This window comes from Acipenser ruthenus, unplaced genomic scaffold (assembly GCF_902713425.1).
Source record: "Acipenser ruthenus unplaced genomic scaffold, fAciRut3.2 maternal haplotype, whole genome shotgun sequence".
Classification (NCBI taxonomy): Eukaryota; Metazoa; Chordata; class Actinopteri; order Acipenseriformes; family Acipenseridae; genus Acipenser; species Acipenser ruthenus.
The window spans coordinates 1-17,500 of record NW_026708538.1 but is presented as its reverse complement, the minus strand read 5'-3'; the positions used below and the strand labels follow the sequence as shown (position 1 = coordinate 17,500).

Sequence of the window (17,500 nt, the reverse complement as noted above, 5' to 3'; positions counted from 1 at the left end):
TAGGTACTCGGGAGGGACATGCAAATATATTTTCACATACTGGTAGTTCCCGTTCCCCTTGAATTTACAGTAAACCTCCCCGACTCTGTCAGGAATGCAGCTGGCTTGCCCCCCCAAAAAAAAATCCTTTATAGCCTCCCGCGTTGACCAATCAGGTCGCAGAGTTCACGTGATCGCCAGCCCTTCAGCCAATCAGAGCTCGGATTTGTCACCGCTAGGGTGCGTGATCATAATATTGTAAATCCTGTTCGTGGTAATAAGTAGTGCCGGCCGAGAGAGAGAGAGAAAGGAGGGGGTCGTGACGTCATATTATTATTATTATTATTATTATTATTATTATTATTATTATTATTTATTTCTTAGCAGACGCCCTTATCCAGGGCGACTTACAATCGTAAGCAAATACATTTCAAGTGTTACAATACAAGTAATACAATAAGAGCAAGAAATACAATAACTTTTGTTCAAGTAAAGTACAAGTTTGACAAACCACAATTCAATAATATCTATCTATCTATCTATCTATCTATCTATCTATCTATCTATCTATCTATATATATAATATATATATATATATATATATACTTATATAATATTAAACATTTCTTTCAATCTACTATTATATAAAAGTGATTTACATCTACTATGCTTATTTAAATAACAATGTGTGTGTGTATATCTATTTAATCTATCGAAAATATATATATAATCTCCAGTTTAATTAAATAAATATGGTTGTTATTATTATTATTATTATTATTTTATTTATTTATTTATTTATTTCTTAGCAGACGCCCTTATCCAGGGCGACTTACAATCGTAAGCAAATACATTTCAAGTGTTACAATACAAGTAATACAATAAGAGCAAGAAATACAATAACTTTTGTTCAAGTGTGACAAACCACAATTCAATAATACAGCAGATAATAGTGAAAGTTACATCAGGATATGATTAAATAGTGATAGTTACATCAGGATATGATTAAGTACAAAATACTACAGATTAAATAACACTTGTCAGGTTACAGTACTCTAAAGTACAGGATTAAATGCAGTAAAATAGGGGGCAGATAAGAGCAAGTAAAGCGCATTGAAGGCACTTTAGTTCCCTTTTTTATTTTATTTTTCATAAATATAGACACATTGTGAGGCAAAGCAAAATATGTCGTGACTTTCAATGCAGAAATTAAAAAAATAAATCTGTTAAAATGATACCGAAGACAGAGCGGTAATGTAGTTTAACTTGAATTTCAAAACACGGAAAAAAAAACAAGTTTTCACCAAAATTATGGTAACCTTTATTTTTTTTTAGCGTCATATTTTAATTAAAAATAATAATAAATGCATAACGTATTGTAATCACGCTGCAGCCAGTCTCTCTCTTGGGCTTTTCAAGGCATAACATACTGAAAAATCAGAGTTTATTGATTTATGTTTTAGATTAGAAACGTCGTTGTTTTTAAATCTGTGTCGCCGAAACCGGATTTGCGGAGTGATACCCGCAAAAGGGCGCGGTGGCTGCGGAAGGATACGTCGGCTGTAACGAGGGGGGTATAAAAGCAGCCGCTCACTCCGCATCGCCTCTTTCCATTCCTTTCACAACAGCGAGAAAAATGCGGCGATATTAAGCGGAAAAAAACACGACTCGCTCAAAAACTTGAAAAATGGCTTTATAGCGGCGAGCGCAACGGCAGAACTAACAGCGGCACAAACAACAGTGCAGCGCATTTTATTTGGCAAACATGGCGTAAGTATATATATATTTTAAATATTTGTATACGTGTATGAAACGGTTTTATGTTAATTGTCTTTTGAATTTCGCCGCGCCGTTGGGAAAAGAATTCTCGTTTTGAATTTGAACTTGAGAAAGCGCGTGACGGCGCAGCCCGGCAACCGCCGCAAATGTCAAACTAAGTAAATAAATAAATACATACATGTAGTAAGAATATAATATCGATGTGTGTTATAAGTTGTTGTTTTTTTTCATTTCTGGATGTGTTTTATTACTTTTTTTCAACAGAATTGTTAGTTATTTCCGTATTATTTTGTAGTGCGTCACTGTAGTACCGTCTGTTTATTTAGTAAACTTAATAAACCTTTTCGAAATTATACCAGTAGCAAAATTTATTTTATTTATATATATATATACACACACACACACAAACTGTGCCAAAGTATGCATTTATTTTGACAGAACATAAATAAAGACTATAAACTTTAACATTCAGATTTTGAAGTAACAAAAAATGTGGTTGAAAACGTATTCGAGATATATATATTTTAGGGCTGTTTTCAGTTCAAAACCGGGTCGAATATTTATTTACTAAATTGATAAATCTTAATATTTTCTCAACGTGGCACCGCCGTAAAATGGCCGCCGCTTCTCCCTTCCTCTTTTTCACCAGAGAGACGGGGCGTCAGAAATGGCGCCGCCGCTCTTCCTCCTTCCTCCCCCTCCCTCCCTCCGCGGGCGAGTGTTGACAAGTTCGCTGGCAGAGGGAGGGAGTCACGGTTGATTCACTCGCCTCTGAGGAAGTTGCTAGGAGAACAGGGGGGGCGGCTGGTGGGATGACGTGGTCACAGGAGAGAGGGCGGGGCCTCCCGATCGAACCATGCCCATATTTGGGCAAGAAATGGAACGACGGGGGAGCTGTGGGCGGGGCTTTGGCGCTAGTTGTTTTCAAGGGCTGTTTTGAAAAGCTTTCGTTTACAATGAAACCCTATTCATTAACATCTTAACAGAATGAGATCTAAAGACCCCACTGTTGCGATCCTGACTCGTTGCCTCCTAATTCAGCTTGTATTCTAGCACTGTTATGATTTGCACTTGCTGTAAACCGCACTGTGTTGCAATATTATTATTATTATTTATTTCTTAGCAGCTTACAATTGTTACAAGATATCACTTTTTTTTTTTTACATACAATATGAATCTTGCATTATAACCCTATAGGACTCCAGCTCCCAGCATGCCTCTTCACCTGCGGCGATGTTGAGGGATGCTGGGAGCTGTAGTTCTTTCACTGCAATGAGCTGTGCTCTTGTTGCATAGTGAATCAGTGCAGCCCTAGCTAGGACTACAGCTCCCAGTATGCCTCTTCACCTGTGGCGGTGGTGAGGGATGCTGGGAGCTGTAGTTCTTTAAACTACAATGAATCTTGCATTGTAACCCTGTCTGCGCTGCCCTGTGACAGCTGTGTGAGTCGCCTGGGATAAAAAGCAGGGGTCTTGATAAATAAATAGGGAGGCTTGCTGGTCCCAGCGGTTAGAGAAAGGGGGTCTCGATACCAGGAGCTTCAGATCCCTGCTCAGCCACTGACTCCCTGTGCGTGTGTGACCCTGAGCGAGTCGCTTCGCCTCCTTGTGCTCCCTCCTTCGGATGAGATGTCAAACAAACAAGCTCCTATTGGAAGTGACTCTGCAGCAGCCACTGACTCCCTGTGTGTGTGTGTGTGTGTGTGTGACCCTGAGCGAGTCGCGCTCACCTTGTGCTCCCTCCTTCGGATGAGACGTCAAACAAACGAGCTATTGGAAGTGACTCTGCAGCAGCAGCAGCAGTTGTTGATGATGCAGAGTTCCCCCCCCCCTAGTCTCTGGAAGTAGCTTTGGAGAAAAAGCCTCTGCTAAATGACTATTATTATTATTATTATTATTATTAGTAGTAGTAGTATTAATAATCTCTCTCTCTCTCTATCTATCCCCAGGTCCCTCGTGACATTCCCCAGCAGCGCTGCAGTCGACAGCAAACTCTCCCGCCAGCTCGACAACTCCTCGTTTTCTCTCTCTCCGCGAGATTCCTCTCGGATAACGACATCACCAGACTCCTTCCACAGCCGCACGTTGCACGATGACCTCGTCCGCCGTGACCTCCGACCTCTTGGACTCCCTGCTCTGGGGGTCCCCTTCGTTTCTGACGGCTGAGCCCGAGGGGGGGGGCGCGGGGGGGCTCTTACTCTCCGGCAGCGGTGATGATGATGATGAGATGTTTCAGTCACATCTGAAGGAGTTTGGGTCCCCCTCTTCCTCCCCCCTGTCTCCCTCCTCTTTCTTCTCCTCCTCTTCCTCCTCCCCCTCCTCTTCCTCTCTGTTGCAATGCCCCCTGGGTAAGGCCGTGGAGCCGCTTGATTGGCTGTTGGATCCCATGGCAGGCGACTGCACTGGTGAGTGTGATGATGATGATAATAATGGGAATGAGTGTTGTAAATGTGTAGAATTATTAGTTTAAGGGTTGGTTTGATTGACTTCATAACCTTACGTAACTGTCTGTGTGTCTGTCTGTATCTGTCAGTCTATTTGTGTCTGTCTGTCTCTATGTAAAGTAGTTATCAGTCTGTATCTCATGTCTGTCTGTCTCTGCTGTGTGTCAGTATCTGTCCTGTCTGTCAGTCTATCTGTATCTCGATCTGTGAAATGTCTATCAGTCTGTCAGTCTGGATATCTGTCTGTATTTCTATCTGTTTGTATCTCTGTCAGTCTTGTCTATCTGTAATCTCTATCTCCAGCTGAAGGACTTGTTGCCTGAAATGTCTTATTATACTAATAGTAAAAGTGAAAAATCATTTATTCACATTTTTGTGTACCTACGATGTTTTATTTTTTGGTGTGATTTTGGCTCTCTTTGGTACATGGCAGCTTTCCGTTTTCAAAGCCCGATCTATCTGTCTTGGCTTCTGATCGTTACAACAGTAGATTTTAATTTGAGTTCTAATAGCGTAATATTAACCCTCCTCTCTCCTCTCCTCCTCTCAGAGGATGCTTTCTCAGGCATGGACTGGATGGTGCAGAAGATGGACCTGAGTGAGCTGGACCTGGACTCCCTGATGGACCCCTGCGATTCGGGGGCCCTCCCCAGCCCCCCCGAGGATCTGCTCTCCTCCCTGGGGGGGAGCTGCGACCTGGACCTGGAGCTGGGGGGTTACCTGGCTTCCTTAACAGCAGAGCCCCACAGCGATCCGTCCTTCATACCAGAACCCCCGGCCGAACCGGAACCGCCGGTCGCCGTGGAGACCCTTCAGGAAGCCGTTACCCCGGGAGCGGGATTCGTCTCGGAGCCCCTGTCCTCCTCCTCCTCCTCGACCCCAGCCCTAGAAGGACAAGTAGAAGGTCATCAGTCTTTCTCTCTGGAGCTGGGCAGCGAAGTCGACATCGACGAGGCCCAGGAGACGCGGACGGAGCCTGTGCTCCTGCTGTGGAAACAAGAGGCACAGACCCCAGAGACACAGCTACAAACGCAAGAGACGGAGCCCGTGCTCCTGCTGTGGAAACAAGAGGCACAGACCCCAGAGACACAGCTACAAACGCAAGAGACGGAGCCCGTGCTCCTGCTGTGGAAACAAGAGGCACAGACCCCAGAGACACAGCTACAAACGCAAGAGACGGAGCCCGTGCTCCTGCTGTGGAAAGAAGAGGCACAGACAATGGAGATCGAAGGGTACTGCTCGTCTGACACAGACAGCAGCCGCGGCTCCCCTGAACGCAGCCCCTCCCCCTCCTCCTCCTCTTCCTCAGAGCCCCGAAAAGCCCTGTCAGAAGCCGCTGATCATCCCTCTTTCTCTCAGGAGCTGGGCTGTGAAATTGACATCGACTCGGCCCAGGAGGCCCTGTCGGAGCCCGGGCTTCTGCCTTGGAAACGGGAGACCCAGGCGACGGAGATCGAGGGGTACTGCTCGTCCGACACGGACAGCGGTCTGGGCTCCAGCTGTGGCTCCCCTGAACGCAGCCCCCCTTCCTCCTCCTCCTCCTCCTCCTCCTCCTCGGAGCCCCGCAGAGCAGCAGTCAAGCCTTACTCCCGCCCGACCCGAGAGGAGCAGGAGGTCTGCGTCTCCCTCTCCGGTCACGTCAAGTCCACCGACAAGAGGAAGATGAAGAAGATGGAGCAGAACAAGACGGCAGCCACCAGGTACCGGCAGAAGAAACGTTCTGAGCTGGACCGCCTGCGGGGGGAGCGGGAGGCGCTGGAGGAGAAGAACCGGGCGCTGGGAGAGAGGGCAGAGGCCATCGCCACGGAGATCCGCTACTTGACGGAGCTCATGAGGGAAGTGAGGGAAGCCCGGGGCAGGAGACTCCAGCAAGGCAAAGGCTCAGAGTGAGGCTGGAATAGGAGTAGCAGAAATCACGGTAGCAGAAATAGGAGTTTTCTTTTTTTGACACATTAGACAGACAGACGTTTCCTCTATCCCTAGCTTTTCATGCAGTCTCGGTAGGCTGGTGTGTGTGTTTCACAGCTGGTGCAGAAAGCAGAAGTCTCTGTGTCTTTCTTTCTTTCTTTCTTTCTTTCTTTCTTTCTTTCTTTCTTTCTTTCTTTCTTTCTTTCTTTCTTTCTTTCTTTCTCTCTCGACCAGCCTGATTTTTTTAATTTATTTTTTTTGTTACACAGAAACTATTCAAGCACTCTATCGCTGAATTCAGAAATACCAGAAGTTGATTAACGGATTCTGTCACAAAACCTTTTGAGTCGATTCTCATGTTCATCTTTCACATTTCGTTCGTCGACTTGTGTGTATATGTATATTTTGTGGTTAATAAAAAATTCTTATCCTCAATTCAAATGAGAAATTCTTGTCGTTTTTTTGATTGTGTATATAATGAGGCACATGTTACTAAGAATGCTGAACCCTAATCCTTTTTCCTGATTAACTTGCTACTCAAGAAATAAATTAATAACAACCCCAAAGTTATTAAAAACAAAACAGATTTTATTATTTTATTTTTTTTTTTGGAAATGGTTCAGTCCCCAACTGTCAGAAGTAACTCCCGCCTTTCTAACTCCTTTCTCTATCCTTATTTTGACCTGGCATTGCTAGTTGTAATTTGGTCATAGTGTCGTGGCTTTTGTGAAAAAAACAAAAAAACAGCTTTATTTGTGAGGGGTTTGGGGTGTGTGTTTTAACATAACGTTTTTGTAATAAAAAACAAATAAACGTTTCTTGTGGGGAATGTAATAGATGTCTCAGTGTTTTATTATTAAAAATAATTAGAGTTTTGGGTTCCAGATGGGATTTTGAGATGGAAAATGGATTTTGTGATCAAGATTACTAAAAAAAAAACAGATTTTTGTGTAGTTATTTGTAAGCTGGATAACAGTAAACCTGCAGCAACAGCGACTTTTTCTGGGGGGTGGCAATTAATCAAAACTTACAAATTTCAAGACAGCCGTAACATTTGAGAAGTTACTTCAACTTCTAAATTTTTAAGAGCTGAAAAAAGGTCTAAATAAGCGAATGATCAGACCAAACTACGGCTCCCAGTATTTTTTACAAAGGAACGACATTCAGCAACAGTGATAATCTTCCTTACCCGAATAATATTTATTAACTACAAATAATAACTACTAATAATATCAAAACCTAGCACAAAATGACAAAGTGACTGTACCAAAATACATAATAATAATCAGCTAAGGGCAACAGCTCTGCATCGCTCTGTGCAAAGAACTTGCTGGCTAGGATTACGGCTCCCAGCATGCCTCTGCACCCGTGGCAATGGTGAGGCATGCTGGGAGTTGTAGTTCTTATGCTGTGCTGTCGTATCACAAGCGATTCAGACCTCTTATTACGATGCATCATGTACAGCTGTGGACAAAAGTTTAGCAGCATCACCCTCTATATAGAATGAACTGATTCAGCTTCATAGAGTCCAATGAAAGCTGCTGAATAATGTTCCCTTGTTAACATATTGAATTCCACCCCCTCTATATAGAATGAACTCCCTCAGCTTCATAGAGTCCAATGAAAGCTGCTGAATAATGTTCCCTTGTTAACATATTGAATTCCACCCCCTCTATATAGAATGAACTCCCTCGGCTTCATAGAGTCCAATGAAAGCTGCTGAATAATGTTCCCTTGTTAACATATTGAATTCCACCCCCTCTATATAGAATGAACTCCCTCAGCTTCATAGAGTCCAATGAAAGCTGCTGAATAATGTTCTCTTGTTAACATATTGAATTCCACCCCCTCTATATAGAATGAACTGATTCAGCTTCATAGAGTCCAATGAAAGCTGCTGAATAATGTTCCCTTGTTAACATATTGAATTCCACCCCCTCTATATAGAATGAACTGATTCAGCTTCATAGAGTCCAATGAAAGCTGCTGAATAATGTTCCCTTGTTAACATATTGAATTCCACCCCCTCTATATAGAATGAACTCCCTCAGCTTCATAGAGTCCAATGAAAGCTGCTGAATAATGTTCCCTTGTTAACATATTGAATTCCACCCCCTCTATATAGAATGAACTCCCTCAGCTTCATAGAGTCCAATGAAAGCTGCTGAATAATGTTCCCTTGTTAACATATTGAATTCCACCCCCTCTATATAGAATGAACTCCCTCAGCTTCATAGAGTCCAATGAAAGCTGCTGAATAATGTTCTCTTGTTAACATATTGAATTCCACCCCCTCTATATAGAATGAACTGATTCAGCTTCATAGAGTCCAATGAAAGCTGCTGAATAATGTTCCCTTGTTAACATATTGAATTCCACCCCCTCTATATAGAATGAACTCCCTCAGCTTCATAGAGTCCAATGAAAGCTGCTGAATAATGTTCCCTTGTTAACATATTGAATTCCACCCCCTCTATATAGAATGAACTGATTCAGCTTCATAGAGTCCAATGAAAGCTGCTGAATAATGTTCCCTTGTTAACATATTGAATTCCACCCCCTCTATATAGAATGAACTCCCTCAGCTTCATAGAGTCCAATGAAAGCTGCTGAATAATGTTCTCTTGTTAACATATTGAATTCCACACCCAGCGCTTTGTAGTTTTCCAGATACTGAACAGAAAAACTGACATTGAAAAAAAAATGTGACATTTCAGAAATCTCACATGAAATACGACTGGACTGCGATTATGGCTTCCGATATAGACTTTTTTTTTTTTTTTTACGATATAATTTTGTAGTTTCTTTGATTACATCACGATGTTAAATAATAAAAAACAAATCTAAAATTATGTTCATATAGTTTATTGAAAAAAATGTAAACATTTCTTCAATGGGAAATATAGTTATGATGAGATCAAAACTAAGCGGCTCATTTATTTCACAGAAACCGGGTAGCTGAACGTGTGTGAATTCAGGGCTTGGTTTGTTGTGACCGTATCTCAGCTTAAAATGTGTTACACAAACCGCGACGTGAGCTCCGGCCCACGCCACGACGCGCGTGTGTGTTTCTCAGATAAGCCGCACGACTCCCCCCTGACTGGGGTCCCCCCCCCACTCTTCTGCGTATATTTTTCAGGCTGGGGGATCGCATCGTACCGGAGCTGGACAACAAATTAGAAACGGCGCTTCACTCGCGTGATCACTGGAACTTTGTTAAAATGTGAATTTAAAGCGGCCAGTTATTTTGCCCCCGAAAGTCGAATTCATCAGCTCCCTCTCACTCTCTCCCTCTCCCCTCCCCCTCTCACTCACTCCCTCTCTCGCTCCCCCTCTCCCCTCCTTTCCCCTCCCCTGCTCTCTCCCTTCCCTCTCCCTCCCTTCTGTCTCCCCTCTCCTTCTCCCTTCTCCCCCTTTCCTCTCTCTCCCTCTCTTCCATCCTCTCCTCCCCTTTCCCCCTCTCTCACTCCCTCTCTTCAGTCCCCTCTCCCCCCTCACTCCCTCCCTCTTCCATCCTCTCCTCCCTTCTCCCCTGCTCTTCCTCTCCCTCTCTCCCCTCCTCTCACTCCCTCCCTCTCTTCCCTCCTCTCCTCCCCTCCTCTCCTCCCTTCTCCCCCGCTCTCTCACCCCTCCCTTCTGTCTCCCCTCTGCTTCTCCCTCCTCCCCCTTTCCTCTCTCTCACTCCCTCCCTCTCTTCCATCCTCTCCTCCCCTTTCCCCCTCTCTCACTCCCTCTCTCCCTCTCTTCTGTCCCCTCTCTCTCTCCCTCCTCCCCCTCTCCCTCTCCTCCCTTCTCCCCTCCCCTCTCACTCCCTCCCTCTCTTCCCTCCTCTCCTCCCTTCTCCCCCACTCTCTCTCCCCTCCCTCTCCTCTCCTCTCCTCTCCTCAGCGCAGCGATTCCCCCTCACAGCTGCTCAGTTGAACCTTTGGTTCAGCGGGGGTCCTCCTCCGATCCCACGGACCGAGCTAGCTTCCTCTTCCACACCCCCGGGAACTCCAGAGCGGATGTGAGGAAAGAAAAAGAACGAAAGAAAGACAGAAAGAAAGATAGAAAGCGAGAGGGATTTTTTTTATATATATAGCTAGCTGTAGCAAACACCCTAAACAAACACACACAGAAAAATGACAGATTCTTTTTGTTGTTGACACGGTGAAAGGGCGCCATCTGGCGGTAGTTCTGAACTTGACGGCTCAGAGAGTGTCAGTCAGTTAAGTTTCTGTTCTTGTGTGCGTGTAGCGCCCCCGTGTGGCCTTTACAAGAATTACACCTTCCAAAAAACACAAAAACAGCAGCGACAAGAAACTAGAAAAAATAAATAAATAAATAAATAAATACATAAATAAATAAATACATTTTGAAGTGAATTAATTCAACGGAATTGAACTATCATTTCTGAATAACCGTTATCAAGTCAACTGCATGTTACAGTCACGTGTATTGGTTTGAGATATTAAAACTCAAGGTATTTATTTTAATTTTATTAAACTAGGAATTTTAAAAAAAAATACAAAAAAATGGAAAAAACACCGAACAAATTCAAACTAATTAATCAACAAAATACGATTATTATTATTACGATTTATTATTATTATTATTATTATTATTATTATTATTATTATTATTAATAATAATAATAATAATAATAATAATAATAATAATAATAATAATACAATAAACGTTATACATTCTAAAAACGTTCATAATAATAATATTATTTATAATAATGTACATTCAAGTCAACCACACAGAAAACGGCGCCTGATACTCTTTCAGTCAGTGGCTGTCCTTACAAACGAAACACGAAATCCTCCTGTCAGGACACTGCACTCTGATTGGCTGTCACATTACTGTTAATAAAACCATGAATAATCCTCTCCCTACCCCGAAACCCGAACCTTAAGATCGGTATCCTATACTGAAGCCATTACACATCTAAAGTAGTTCGTGTTTGGCAGTGAAAAAGCGTTTTTACTTAAAAAAAAAAAAAGTGACCGGATGCGCTGACTTCCTCAGTTGTCCTGACAGAAACATTTCGTGGTGTCTTTGTAATTGACAGCCAGTCAGTGTGCGTGTCTGCAGCCTCCTCCATTATAACCTAGGAGGTTATAATACATAGGAGGCTGTGTGGTCCAGTGGTTAAAGAAAAGGGCTTGTAACCGGGCGGTCCCGGGTTCAAATCCCACCTCAGCCACTGACTCATTGTGTGACCCTGAGCAAGTCACTTCACCTCCTTGTGCTCCGTCTTTCGGGTGAGACGTAGTTGTAAGTGACTCTGCAGCTGATGCATAGTTCACACACCCTAGTCTCTGTAAGTCGCCTTGGATAAAGGCGTCTGCTAAATAAACAAATAATATTAATAATAATTATAACCTCCATCTCCACTCACATCGCCAACCAGGCGCAACTCCAGGACCGTATAGAGCAGGATAGGACAATGATGTCACCAGTGGGAGGAGTTAGTAAACAGTGACGCCATTTCTGGAGCCCCTAGAGCTCTTTCACATCTCCCTGGCAATGCTTTTAAAGTATTCACTCGCCCTGGCAAAATGTTTCTAGGCATAATCAAGCATTAATTCACGTACATAACAGTCAGTCTCTTTATATTAAAGATATTTTGTAATGTTATTAATAATACCGGTATATCCTGGCGCTGCAGCACAGCATCTCCGCAATGTATTCAGTACTGAGTGGGCTCCAGAAATGGAGCCTGTAATTGAGCACCGAATTGCATTATTATTATTATTATTATTATTATTATTATTATTATTATTATTATTATTATTATTATTTATTTCTTAACAGACGCCCTTATCCAGGGCGACTTACAATTGTCACAAGAGATCACATTATTTTTACATACAATTCCCCATTTATACAGTTGGGTTTTTACTGGAGCAATCTAGGTAAAGTACCTTGCTCAAGGATACAGCAGCAGTGTCCCCCACCTGGGATTGAACCCACGACCCTCCGGTCAAGAGTCCAGAGCCCCTGACCGCTACTCCACACCGCTGTCCTGCATCACGGGATTGACTGTCCTGTCCTTCTTTATATCGTCCTAGGCGCAAACCAGCGCCCTGACGTCATGCGTCCGGCGTTTTGCAATATTTCTGACACTTTATTTCTTTATAATCGCGCGTTTATAAACCGAGGAGCGTCTTTGTGTGTGTTTCTATCCCCGGGAGGAAACAAGAGGAACGCACACACAGAGGAATAATAATAATAATAATAATAATAATAATAATAATAATAATAATAATAATAATAATAATAATAATAATACACAACACGTCGGCTCTTGAGCGGGTGATACGGTAAGTTTCGCCTTTTTATAAGGTATTTCTCTCTCAGTTATAATTATATTATCTGTTTCTTGTATTTAATTTGATTTGTTTGGTGTTTGCTCTTGTTTGAAATCGTTCCGCTCCGTTTATCGCACTCGCTGCTGACTCTTAATGGGCTCCTATAAGCATTTGTTTTTTCCTAGAAGTTTATCTGCTCTTAGTCGAACTCGCTCTCAAAGGTAATTATTTACCGTATTTTCTGTTTCCTCGCATTTGAATTTGAAATTATTATTTTTTTTGCTGGACTTTGTAACTGCGCCTATCAGTAAGGTGATAATGTGTCACGTGATTTTTTTTTTGCATCGTGAAATGTTGTAATAATTCTAAATCGCCCTGGATTATTATTATTATTATTATTATTATTATTATTATTATTATTATTATTTAGCAGACGCCTTTATCCAAGGCGACTTACAGAGACTAGGGTGTGTGAACTATGCATCAGCTGCAGAGTCACTTACAACTACGTCTCACCCGAAAGACGGAGCACAAGGAGGTGAAGTGACTTGCTCAGGGTCACACAGTGAGTCAGTGGCTGAGGTGGGATTTGAACCCGGGACCTCCTGGTTACAAGCCCTTTTCTTTAACCACTGGACCACACAGCCTCCTATATAAGGGCTATATAAGGGATAAGGGCGTCTGCTAAGATATTAATAATAATAATAATAATAATAATAATAATAATAATAATAATAATAATAATAATAATAATAGATATCTATACACATATATGTACTGCAATTGCTTATCTTTTTAGAATGGAGTCGTACGAGATGCGTCCACTCTAGCCTTTACAATGTAACTCTACGTTTCTACATGCAATACAGGAAACGTGTTGTTGCATTTTTTAAAAGATTTTAAAATGCTGGCCAGCGCTCCTTTGGAAGCGGGGGGGGGGGGGGGTGATAATGTTAATATTCGATGGTTCTTGTTTAATAACGCGTTAGTAACACTTTTCTGTACACCCCGCGTATTGAATAACGACACCACGGACTCCTTTTTGTTAATCACGTAATCGATTTCCAGTGAACCTCAAATCGAGTTTAATTCGCCTTGCGATGTCTGGTCCGACCACACGAGGGCGCGCTTCATACAGAATCCCAGTACAGAATAGAGTCAATGGAGAACGCACGTTTGTCAGAAACGAAATTAACTGTTTCGAAAATGTAGATGGTATAAATATATTTTAAACTTCTTTACTAAACAGGGCTGGGAATCAGACTCCCGCTGCACAGCAGTGTGATCCAGTCCTGGTTTCACTAGGAGTTTAATAATAAGACACACCTGAGCTTGTTAGCTAGACACACTGGGGGCTGATCAAGCTGGTAGCAGTAAAACCTGGACCGGATCACACTGCTTAACGTTTCTCTTATCCCCCCTGTGCAGGATGTCTTCCCCTCGTTTTGTGGTTTGGGAAAATGAGGAGCACCTCGCGTACCTGCACCCCAACCCCTGCACCCCGGGGCTCACCATCCTGCAGCAGAAACTCCGCCCGGGTGAGGGGGACCCCCTCAGCCTCTTCCAGCTGCCTCTCCGCGGCTACACTGAGCTGCTGCTCGGGGCGCGGGCAGTGGCTGGGCTCCTGTGCCAGCGTATCCCCGTGACCCGCTGTGCCCTGATCTCCGAACCAGAGCCCCCGACCCGACTCAAGCTGGTCCCCCTCCACGGCTTCGGACCGGATTGGGAGCCCCCCAGTCTCTCGGGGGACCTGGAATTCAATGCAGAGTACCCAGGATACTGCTGCTCCAAGAAGGGCCCGCGGGCCACTGATTTGGAGCTGGACCGGGTCCAATCCCGGGTCAGAGCCCAGCTGGAGTCCCGCGCCGTCAGCTACCGCTTCCTAGGGGACCCGGGAGACCCCAGGCTGTTCGCCCGGATCGTGAGGGGCGTGGAGGAGCGGCAGTGGCGGGTGTGGGAGGATGAGAATCACGTGGCTTTCCTCACCCCCTTCCCCAACACCCCTGGCTACACCTTGGTGGTCCCCAGGCAGCCCCTCCCCAGCGACCTCTTCAGCCTGGAGCAGGAGGAGTTCGTGAGGCTGGTCCAGGCCGTCCGGAGAGCCGCCCGGGCGCTGAGAGAGGGCCTGGGGGCGGAGAGATGCGTTCTGATCTTCGAGGGCTGCCAGGTCGATTACGCCCACGCCAAACTGGTCCCAGTGATCAAAACGCCTCGGCAGCCCCCAGAGGAGAAGGAGGAGGAGGAGGAGGAGGAGGAGGAGAGTCTGCACCCCCCGTCCGAATTCCACAGCTCCTACCCTGGCTACGTCACGTCCGCGGACGGGCCCGCAGCTTCTGAAGAGGATCTGCAGCAGCTGCACGCCCGCGTCCGCTCCAGCCAGCCCCAGACACAGGCTTCTTAAAGGGTACGCAGAGATTTCTAACTGCACACCCGTCCTGCGCTGCCATTGGCTCACACGGCTCTCTGACGTGGAGTTTTGAAAGAAACACGTAGTTTATTATTATTATTATTATTATTATTATTATTATTATTATTATTATTATTATTATTAATTTCTTAGCAGACGCCCTTATCCAGGGCGACTTACAATTGTTACAAGATATCACGTTATTTTTACATACAATTACATTATTATGTTTAACTGCTGTCATTTTTTGTATTCATGTTTTAATATGTAATACAAATATTTTAATTAAAAAAAGTCTGAATCTAACTGTTTTTATTTATTTATTTTTTTAGTGTTTTATTTATTTATTTATTTATTTTCACTGCCTGGTTATGATAATTCAGTCTAATTTTTGGCAAAGAACGTATTATTATTATTATTATTATTATTATTATTATTATTATTATTATTATTATTATTATTGTTATTATCACTTCTCCAAGGCGCTGAACTTGTTAATAGAAGACGCATCGGCTAACATTATTAAAGGTGACGTCACGGTCATATTTGTCCGCTCGACTTCTACAGAAAACACAAACACTCGGGTTCAACATTTGAAAAATCATTTTAACTTCTTGCTATTCATACACTTGCGTCATGTTTTCCAGCGTACGAAAAAAGCTTGTCGTGGCTTCTCGTTCCTTCGCATTGTTCATGAAAACGTCGGCTAATATTCATTGGGAGACGCGGAAAAAAACACGTATTATCTATTTATTTTATAAGTGGAATGGCGAACAAGTTATTTGTTTTGAAAGTGCTTGGCACTGTTTTTGTTTGTCCATGTTTTATTGCCGTGTTTTTAAACAGGACGTCTGTAATTACAGAACCACTTTAGAAATTAATTGAGCTGAAAAAGGGAGGGAGGGACGCTGGGAAATGAAGTCTTTCTCTTGAGAATGCGCAAGCGCAGCTGTGAGAGGGGAGGGAGGGACGCTGGGAAATGAAGTCTTTCTTCTTGACAATGCGCAAGCGCAGCTGTGAGAGGGAGGGAGGGACGCTGGGAAATGAAGTCTTTCTTCTTGAGAATGCGCAAGCGCAGCTGTGAGAGGGAGGGAGGGACGCTGGGAAATGAAGTCTTTCTTCTTGACAATGCGCAAGCGCAGCTGTGAGAGGGAGGGAGGGACGCTGGGAAATGAAGTCTTTCTTCTTGACAATGCGCAAGCGCAGCTGTGAGAGGGAGGGAGGGACGCTGGGAAATGAAGTCTTTCTTCTTGACAATGCGCAAGCGCAGCTGTGAGAGGGAGGGAGGGACGCTGGGAAATGAAGTCTTTCTTCTTGACAATGCGCAAGCGTAGCTGTGAGAGGGAGGGAGGGACGCTGGGAAATGAAGTCTTGTGAAAGGGAGGGAGGGACGCTGGGAAATGAAGTCTTTCTTCTTGACAATGCGCAAGCGTAGCTGTGAAAGGGAGGGAGGGACGCTGGGAAATGAAGTCTTTCTTCTTGACAATGCGCAAGCGTAGCTGTGAAAGGGCGGGAGGGACGCTGGGAAATGAAGTCTTGTGAAAGGGAGGGAGGGACGCTGGGAAATGAAGTCTTTCTTCTTGACTGCGCAAGCGTAGCTGTGAAAGGGAGGGAGGGACGCTGGGAAATGAAGTCTTGTGAAAGGGAGGGAGGGACGCTGGGAAATGAAGTCTTTCTTCTTGACAATGCGCAAGCGTAGCTGTGAAAGGGAGGGAGGGACGCTGGGAAATGAAGTCTTTCTTCTTGACAATGCGCAAGCGTAGCTGTGAAAGGGAGGGAGGGACGCTGGGAAATGAAGTCTTTCTTCTTGACAATGCGCAAGCGCAGCTGTGAAAGGGAGGGAGGGACGCTGGGAAATGAAGTCTTGTGAAAGGGAGGGAGGGGACGCTGGGAAATGAAGTCTTGTGAAAGGGAGGGAGGGACGCTGGGAAATGAAGTCTTTCTTCTTGACAATGCGCAAGCGCAGCTGTGAAAGGGAGGGAGGGACGCTGGGAAATGAAGTCTTTCTTCTTGACAATGCGCAAGCGCAGCTGTGAGAGGGAGGGAGGGACGCTGGGAAATGAAGTCTTGTGAGAGGGAGGGAGGGATGCTGGGAAATGAAGTCTTGTGAGAGGGAGGGAGGGACGCTGGGAAATGAAGTCTGTGAGAGGGAGGAGGGACGCTGGGAAATGAAGTCTTGTGAGAGGGAGGGAGGGACGCTGGGAAATGAAGTCTTGTGAGAGGGAGGGAGGGACGCTGGGAAATGAAGTCTTGTGAAAGGGAGGGAGGGACGCTGGGAAATGAAGGTCTTGTGAAAGGGAGGGAGGGACGCTGGGAAATGAAGTCTTGTGAAAGGGAGGGAGGGACACTGGGAAATGAAGTCTTGTGAAAGGGAGGGAGGGACGCTGGGAAATGAAGTCTTGTGAAAAGGAGGGAGGGACGCTGGGAAATGAAGTCTTGTGAAAGGGAGGGAGGGACGCTGGGAAATGAAGTCTTGTGAAAAGGAGGGAGGGACGCTGGGAAATGAAGTCTTGTGAAAGGGAGGAGGGACGCTGGGAAATGAAGTCTTGTGAAAGGAGGGAGGGACGCTGGGAAATGAAGTCTTGTGAAAGGGAGGGAGGACGCTGGGAAATGAAGTCTTGTGAAAAGGAGGGAGGGACGCTGGGAAATGAAGTCTTTATTTTTCTCCCCGCAGCTTTTCCTTCT

The 17,500-nt window shown here is 44.4% G+C and overlaps 2 protein-coding genes across 2 annotated transcripts; both read left to right on the top strand.

Moving 5' to 3' along the window:
- The first annotated feature begins 1,580 nt into the window (after positions 1 to 1,580).
- On the top strand, positions 1,581 to 6,550 carry LOC131734225 (cyclic AMP-dependent transcription factor ATF-4-like). Its single transcript, XM_059021305.1, has 3 exons — positions 1,581 to 1,749; positions 3,707 to 4,162; positions 4,752 to 6,550. The coding sequence occupies exons 2-3, from the start codon at positions 3,850 to 3,852 to the stop codon at positions 6,089 to 6,091; spliced, it is 1,653 nt and encodes a 550-aa protein (XP_058877288.1). The 5' UTR covers positions 1,581 to 1,749; positions 3,707 to 3,849; the 3' UTR covers positions 6,092 to 6,550.
- Positions 6,551 to 12,257: 5,707 nt separating this feature from the next.
- Positions 12,258 to 15,111, top strand: LOC131734226 (uncharacterized). Its single transcript, XM_059021306.1, has 2 exons — positions 12,258 to 12,420; positions 13,837 to 15,111. The coding sequence occupies exon 2, from the start codon at positions 13,838 to 13,840 to the stop codon at positions 14,807 to 14,809; it is 972 nt and encodes a 323-aa protein (XP_058877289.1). The 5' UTR covers positions 12,258 to 12,420; position 13,837; the 3' UTR covers positions 14,810 to 15,111.
- The last annotated feature ends 2,389 nt before the right edge of the window (positions 15,112 to 17,500 follow it).